Raw genomic sequence first — 8350 nt, forward strand, 5'->3', positions numbered from 1 at the left:
CTTTGTAGTTCTTTTCGACCAACTTCCCTATGTTAAGCAAATTACTTTTCATGTATGGTATAGTACATTAGAAATTACTGACATTTTGCCATCTTTCCTCATAATCAGAACATCACCAATACCTTCAACTGCTATAGTATTGTCATTTGCAAATTTTACCTTATTGAGGGTTTTATGCTAACAAACCAATCCTTCCTACCAGTAATGTGTGATGAGCATCCTAAGTCCAAGTACCACTGGTCCTGTAATCTTTCTTCATCTCTTGTTGTGACCATCAACAACATCTCTTCTTCTTCATGCTTTACAAACATTGTATCAATTTCCTGATTCTTTTGTTTTTCAGGACAATCATAAGAGCAATGACCATAATTCTGATAATTGAAACACTGAATATAATTTTTTTTCAGGTTTTCGACCACCATCTATTCCACTACACGCAACATCACCTCTTTGGTTGCTTTGGTATGAGGACTTTCTCTAATTCAACCAGTCTCTTTCTTGCTGATTTCGACTAGTCAAATTTTTATAGCCTTCTCACCTTTGTTGTCGAACCACTTCCTTTTGCCTTTCTTTTCTCTTTCTCATTGCGCCTCCAAGCCACATCACTCTTCGACTTGCTTATAGCTCTTTCAGCCAATCTTTATTCATGAGATTCAAGCGTCCCTTGAAGCTCTTCCTTTGTCAATGTTGATAAATCATTCGACTTTTTTATGGCTACTACCATGTGGTCGAACTTTGGAGCCAATGACCTCAAGATCTTTGCAACAACCGATTTTTGTGTCAACACTTTTCCACATACCTTGATTTGATTCACCAGTTTTGTAACTTTAGTGAAAAAATCATTTATGCTTTCATTGTCTTCCATCTGAAGCAATTCATATGTTCTTTTGTGAGTCTGTAACCTTGCCTCATTCACCTTTTCTACACCTCCAAACGATTTCTCAAGAATTTCCCATGCTTCTTTTGCTGAATCAACATCACTCAACTTTTCAAAATGATCGGAATCAACACATTGATGAATTATAAAGAGAGCTTTATAATCTTTCTTCTTCAATTCTTTGTGTGCAACCTTTTTTTCATCCGTTGCGTTTTCTACGAGCGGCGTTACTCCCTCCTTCACAAGATCCCAAAGATCTTGACAACATAAAACAACCTTCGTCTGTTTACACCAATTCTCATAATTCTAATTCTTTAGAATTGGGAGATTCGGTAGAAAATGTCCATTCGGAAGCCATCGTATTTTTCTTCCCACGAAACTCTCATTCAGTGCTCTAGATACCAGATGTTGGAAATTCACCAAAACCTACGGAGAATTCCGCTGCAATCTTGATGAACAAGATTCAATCACACCGATCGAATTTTTTTGTTCTTCACTCTTCACTCGAGTAAATCAACCAATCTTGATTGTAAGATTATTCTCGCTACACAATTGTTAATGGAAGAAGAAAGAAAAGATGAAACTGGAGAAGAAAGGAATTAGGGCTTAGGAAAATAGGGAAAAAAAGACACACAAGTGAGAGAGACAATAAATACTCGTCTAAAACTTTAAGATTTTGGGTGAATATATGGTGTGTCTCTCACAAAGGTGTTTCTCTAAAAGAAGAAGTCCCATAATGTACAATGCTCCCTAGTGAAAAAACTCTCCCAACATATCATGAGCTTTTGGTTCGAATAAAGGGACCGACTTACTTGTATAGAAATTCTCAAGAAGAGCTGTCTTGTTGAAATCAAAATGCTCAGGAAGAGGTGTATCAAAATGCCTAGGAAGAAGTGTCAACGATGGTAGAAGTGTATGTGGACAAAAGAGTTTCCATTTGAGGGGGAATGCTAAGAATAATAAGTCAAGTGTGAGTTAGAGTTCTACATTGATTATAAATATGGAGACTTGAACATTTATAAGTGGGAGAATCCACACACCTATAAACTTTAGGTTTTGGGTAAATATGTGGTGTATCTCTCACAAAGGTGTTGCTCTAAAAGAAGAAGTCCCACAATGTTCAATGTTCCATGTTGAAAAACTCCCCTAACAATATCTCCGGAACAAATGAACTGAGTCCGAAGATACATTTTCGAACTCAACGTTCATAATTTCAACTAAAAATACAGATTAATGCAAGGAATGAGAGATGAAATGAATGAACTTTACTTTAAATTTCAGATTCTCTTGCTCTATTTAATGTGATAAAATACAAGAATAATATTTTGGTGTTGAAAAATTGAGTGAGAATGAAAGAATTTTTTTTAAAGGTTTCAAAGAGAAGCTCCCTTTGATCATCAAGGACAAGAACATGCAAGGTGATGTTTTATCTAATGTTCTGCTTGACATTTCCGGAGATGGATTTCTGAATAAGCATTGTACTCATTTATAATGTTTTTATTTATCGAACTGATTTATTTAACAAATCAATGATGTTTCATGAGTTGCATCTTCAGACCTCCGAATGAATTTTGATCAAAATGGGGTGGCTATAAAAAAATACGAAAAGTAATATTTTTTCAATTACATCTAAAAATATATCTTCGAAAACAGAAAATATATTTTTAAAATTTCCGCTCTTATATGCCGTGGTCCATTTCATTATGGACTTATAGGTCCAATATCCAAACTAAGTTGCCTCACTACCTGTAGAAATAGATCTATTCTATACGGTTAAGCCGAAGTCACTTTTAATCAAAATTCAAATTAAGTTGCCGCTGACCGTAATATTTAGTCCTGATATCATTGAGTTGGAAAGTAAATGAGGGCCATTGAAGTAGGAGCAACTAGGGAACCTTGAGGCCTGGATTTATGTTAATGTCTTTTCCTTTTCCGGTGCGTGTCCTTTGTTTATACCATTCTTAACATTTGAGAAGTTGGGTAAGGATCCTATCCTTCTAAGCATAGACACATGAGTAGATATGATATTTCTGATTCAACTGAATCATAAATATTTTTGGGCACATGAGAGACAAAACACGACTCTAATAAATTTTAGATTTGAAAATGTCAGTCCACCCCCCTCCTCTACACCGCATACTTAGGAGCTATGTATTCATCATTCTGTGGCTTACTTATCACTGTCTTAGTCAATTCTCTCTTATTCTGTCCCCAATGGTTACTTTATCATGGTCCACTATATATCCCACCCCTCTCCCCTCTCCATGTTCATTGTTTTCATTATTCTTCACACAATTCAATGGATAAGACCAAGCTTTTAAAAATAGGTGGCGAAAAATAGTATCGGAAGATGTTGATACTGATACTATACTAATACTGTAATATGTTTATATTTAAAAAAATTGTTAATTCATACTTGTTAAACATGTGCATGTGCTTATAACTGAGAGCAATCATCACCCTACTAGTCGGTTTTGTAGGGTGAGTTTGTCTCAACCCACACATTTTAAGATGGTATCAGAGTCTCGTTTAAGATTCGTTGGACCATCTATTATCGGATCATCCACCATTTAATTTCAAACTCTACTCAATCCTAGACGTGAGATGAGATGTTAAAAATCATATATCGGATAATATATTATCTGACATATTTTTATAACTGGGGACAATCTTTATGCTACTCGTCAACGAATGCAACGCAAAAGTGATTTAATTAATATGAAAGAAGACAATTGAAATAGGCACGTATTAGTTAATATGATTTTATTCATATTATGGAGTAGTATACAGACACTTAACATATAGGCTATGTACTTGAAGAGAAAAAAAAAGAATCTTGATGATAAGAGGCATTTGGAGTAATTAAGATAATTAATCCAATGAATACGGTCATAGATTTTGTTATCTACTGCATCTCGATCTTTAGATTGCTAGCTTCAACTAGACCTGCATACATAAACAAGACTTTTAGAATTTATAAAAAAAATTAGATTGAAATATAAATATTTCCATATCTAGTAGAATATCTCTCACTTTCTATCTCTTAATTTGTTATATAATTCACACATCCCATGAGACTCTATCACTTTCCTTGATTTTAAGTGGTCTCTAAAATGTGAGATTGTGAAATGTCAACCAGAAACAAGCTAGTCATAAGTTGTAATCAACTTTAGCTTAAGAAAAGGATTGATGCTATTGGTGGTCCTCAATGCTCAACCTTTTCATCAAGTTGCAGGTAAATTTCAATTGCAAAAAGAGAACTTGATAGCTTCCTCTTATCCAATTTATTTGCCAAATTTAAGTGTTTTTATCACTTAATCCATACAACTTAAAGCATTATTTTTCATGCTTATAGCTTACTACTAAAATATTTTTTTCCGTCTCTTTAAATAGTACATAACAACCTATAGTTTAGATTAAAAATTTGATCTCTAGTGTCTGACATACAGTGTCGTATGTCGCATAGCGATAACTTAGATTAAAAATTTGCTGTCTAATGTCTGACATGTCTCAGTGTCAATGTTTGACAGAGATACAACATACGACACTGAGACTTATAATTGCATTCGATTTCATTGTATTGCGTCTTGATACAAAACTTCAAACTTTTTTGTGTGAGTAAAGTAGTGGGAAAGTGGAAGCACCAACAAAAAAACAGCTGTGCAATTTGAATGATTAAACAGATCCATTTTAACAAATTTCATTATTGAAAAAGAAAAGATACTGGATATTTTTCTGTTTGATCAAAATCAATGGGATGTAAAGTCTCTATCATCTATTAAATCCACTCTCTTTTGCCTCACTTTCTACTTTAAAGAAACAAAGATAATTAAAAAGTGAATTTATGACTTTACAATATTTCTTAGCTACCTGTGTAAAACTGAGATTGAGAAGGAAAAGAAGCTGCTCTTGCTTGATCAAAATTCATGTTGTAAAGGTTTTGGAAATCACCTTCCCATGTTGTAGATGGTAGAATTTGCTATAACAAACACAAACAAGAAAAAAAAATTAATAAAACCAATCAATATTACAACGAAAACAGTAATCAAAGTTTTAAATATCGGTCACAGTCGCGTAAAGGTTTTTGCATTTTCTATCAATACAGATATTACAATAATTTCTTTTTTCATCATAAAAACGGTGAATACTGGTCTCAGGCGGCCGTTTTCGCGGTAACAGACAGTTTTTTAAAACCCTGACAGTAATAGAAGAATAAATTAACAGAGAGAGTGAACCTACATGAAAAGAAGAAGAATCAATGAAAGTCTCTGGAATGGATACAGGGGCACTTATGCTTCTTTTTAGCCCCATATCTATAGGGTTCATTCCAGTATCTAATCCACCATAAGAAACAAATTGGTGTGGTGAATTGAACTGAAGATATGGATTGGTATTACTCAATTCTGATGAAATTCCCATTACATGAAAATTTGCATTTGCATCACAAGTTGGAAACACCTGTGTAGAAATCAAATAAATTAGAAGAATATATTAATAACAGAGATTTCAAATTAAGCTCATAGATAATGTAAATAGTGAGAAATTCTTTCTTATTATACCTCTTTTTCAAACAAATCATCAATATTGAAATCAAGCCTGGGATTAACCGTAGCTAATTTCATGGACAAGAACTGCAAACCAAATTAACATATATAAATTTGTTATAGATAGATCAATAATCAATGTTACAGGCAAATTAAGAATTAATAACTAATTAACTCTTAATAATTACCTCAACTTGTTTTTGAAGAGATTGAACATAATTGATAATTTCATCAAGCATTCCAGCTTTTCCTGTAATTTTGTTGCATCCTGGTACTAAATCTTGCAAATACTTCATTCTTTCACTAATCTTTTCCCTTCTAACCTGCATCAAAATTTATTTTACTCAGTGACCTAAATATATAATCAAGAACGTGCACAAATATCAGACAAACAAACAATAAACTGCTTCTGCTAAATCTCTATTTTCTTTTTCAGAGACTTAAATGAGCACTTACTCTTTCGGCTAAACTATGACTATCGGTGGCTTGGCCGCGACGCGCTCGAACATGAATGTAGTCAAGTTTTTGAGCCTCGGAAGCTTTTGAATTTCCCTTTGAGTTTGAACTACCTTCTCCTGCATAGTTTTCTTTGTTACTCTTGTTGCTATTTATATTCTTTTTGGTGCTAGGGTACCCTGTGATTTTCGATTCACCGTCTTCAGCACCTAGTTTAATCCTCTTTTCTTTGTTCTCAATTTCATCAACAACCTAAACAACAAGCAACAAATTAAATATAATTTCTATAGTTAATTTATTGTTAGCCAATTTTCTATTGAAGATCAACGATATTGTTACACACCTTGAGCTTATGATTATGATGTGCCTTTTCAGATTTCCTCTTCTTAGAACAATTCTCTTTCTCGATCGGGGAGTCAACGAATTTGGCATCGACGAGAACAGGTGGAGAGCTGAAAGTTCTTGAAATTGCCGATGGAATTTGAAGAGCCACTAAATCTTGAGAATTCTGAACTTGTTGAACAGAAGAACAAAACATAGCAGTGTTGAAGTAACCTTGATCTTGTTGTTGTTGCCACTTCATCCTTTCGGTTTGTCTTTCCTGCACTGTTATGTCGGATGAACAACTCTCAGTAGGTAAATTCCCGGAAGCATTCAAACAGTGCAACATGTTGAATTAATCACTGTTATTATACTTTGATTATTGATTAGTGTTAGTGTATGGAGGTTAATTTTGTTGTTGAAGCTTGTTGTTGAAAGAGAAGATGAAATATATGTAGTGCAGGAAAATGGGAGTAGGAGTAGGAGGTGATGATAGATTGAAAGCGTATTTAAGGTTGAAATGGGAAATAGGTGGGGTTTATATAAATTATAAAGTAAATAAATTGTTGCTTTTATATATATATAATCTGGCCAGCACAACTATAGTGATTAATCTTTTTTAAATATTAACATAATTTTTGGTAGATGCATTTAATTGGCAATTTGGTATAAACTTTATTATATTATATATAAATATAGTATTAATGATTTAGAGAAATAATACTAAAAGGAATTATTAAAGACAGAAAGAAGTGGTGCAAATTATTAAGAGAGAGAAAAAAAGATTAGATTAGAAGTTGAGATGATAGTTGAAAGAAGAGTGATGTGTTCCTATAACGAGTCTGTGGGCTATGGGTCCCACTTTGATAGGACTGCCACGTGGGACTGTTTAAATCGCGGCAAAATGGAAACGCCTTAAACTCCCTAATCATTTCACTAATCAACATCATCAAGATTCAGTCTTCTCTTACTAATCATAATTAGTCTAATTAACTGCGTCATTAATTTTAAAAAGAAAAAGGAATGGGTAGTTATGGGGCCCGGTGAATATGACAGGAACTTGGTCCAACTTACGTCTTCACTCACGTGGGATTCGTCCACGTGGCAAATCTCTGTGCATTAGATCTTACAGGTAGGATGATGACGTGTCATGTGACGTAGACAAATGCCGAATTAGTCTTTAGAAAGACACGTGGCGAGGCCGTTTCAATTTTGGTAATTTCCTTTCTCCCTTATTTGCTTGTTTTGGATTCCTAGGTATTGATTCTTACAGTATATAAATTCTAAAATATGTCTCCTGTGGGGTTAGGAATCAATTGAATATTGTTTAATTTTAATTTTTATGAATATTAAAACAACTAAACACAATTTATTATTTTTAATATTGTAATTTATCTTTTATATTATAATTAATTATATTTTTATTTGTATATTTATTTTAAAGATATTAATAATTATGTTTTTATTCATATATTTAAGATCTTGTTGATTTGGATGTTGAGTTAAAGTAATAAAATATATTGATCTAACATTCAATTCTTATTGATAGTATTTATTTATATTTATATATTAATATAATTAAATTATTAATATTTATAAATTAATAGTTGTAAAAAAATATTTAAACATATTAAACATACTCCTAAACATAATACAAAGATGAAAAAAATCAATTTTTTATTATTTTTTTAAAATAATAAAATTATTTATAAATTATCATTAAAATCGTCGCTAATTGTAAATTATTGCTAAAATATATTAAATTGTATGAGAGACTAAAAGTGTAGATATAAAATTTTAAAATGATCATCTTTTAAAAAAAATTAAAAATTAAAAATAAAATATAAAATATTTAGGAGGATGACGTGTATTTAATCCATAAAATAAATATGAAGATATATAGTATTATCCAAGTTTGATGGTTGTTGCAAGCTTTAGTGAGTAAAATGTGAGATAATATGATGATGCCTTGAAAGAGAGCAATGTGATGCATGTGATCACATTCACAGAAGCACTTGAAACGAATACTCAAATGTCTAAGTCATGCTTTGCTTGCAAATTTACAAAGCCATTTGCAACTTGAAGCAACATATAATTAGGAAGGGAAAAGTTGAGCAAAAATGAATAATTGCATTATCACACCTAATGGGCC

At 32.4% G+C, this 8350-nt stretch overlaps 1 protein-coding gene across 1 annotated transcript; it reads right to left on the reverse strand.

The window, feature by feature from the left end:
• Nucleotides 1-3625: 3625 nt before the first annotated feature.
• On the reverse strand, nt 3626-6747 carry LOC127085361 (transcription factor bHLH63). The gene is made up of 7 exons (XM_051025877.1): nt 6221-6747; nt 5878-6129; nt 5610-5744; nt 5437-5508; nt 5117-5335; nt 4748-4856; nt 3626-3823 (listed from the first exon to the last, which is right to left on the reverse strand). Exons 1-7 carry the CDS (start codon nt 6545-6547, stop codon nt 3783-3785), a joined length of 1155 nt encoding a protein of 384 aa, XP_050881834.1. The 5' UTR covers nt 6548-6747; the 3' UTR covers nt 3626-3782.
• Between the last annotated feature and the right edge of the window lie 1603 nt (nt 6748-8350).

This window comes from Lathyrus oleraceus, chromosome 5 (genome assembly GCF_024323335.1).
Source record: "Lathyrus oleraceus cultivar Zhongwan6 chromosome 5, CAAS_Psat_ZW6_1.0, whole genome shotgun sequence".
In the NCBI taxonomy this organism is placed as follows: Eukaryota; Viridiplantae; Streptophyta; class Magnoliopsida; order Fabales; family Fabaceae; genus Lathyrus; species Lathyrus oleraceus.

Coding starts and splice junctions, on each gene's coding strand:
- LOC127085361 (XM_051025877.1), bottom strand. CDS start 6,547: ATGTTGCACTGTTTGAATGCTTCCGGGAATTTACCTACTGAGAGTTGT. Junction 5,509..5,609: donor CTCTTCAAAAACAAGTTGAG/GTAATTATTAAG, acceptor TTTGGTTTGCAG/TTCTTGTCCATGAAATTAGC. Junction 5,336..5,436: donor ATGATTTGTTTGAAAAAGAG/GTATAATAAGAA, acceptor ATTTCTACACAG/GTGTTTCCAACTTGTGATGC.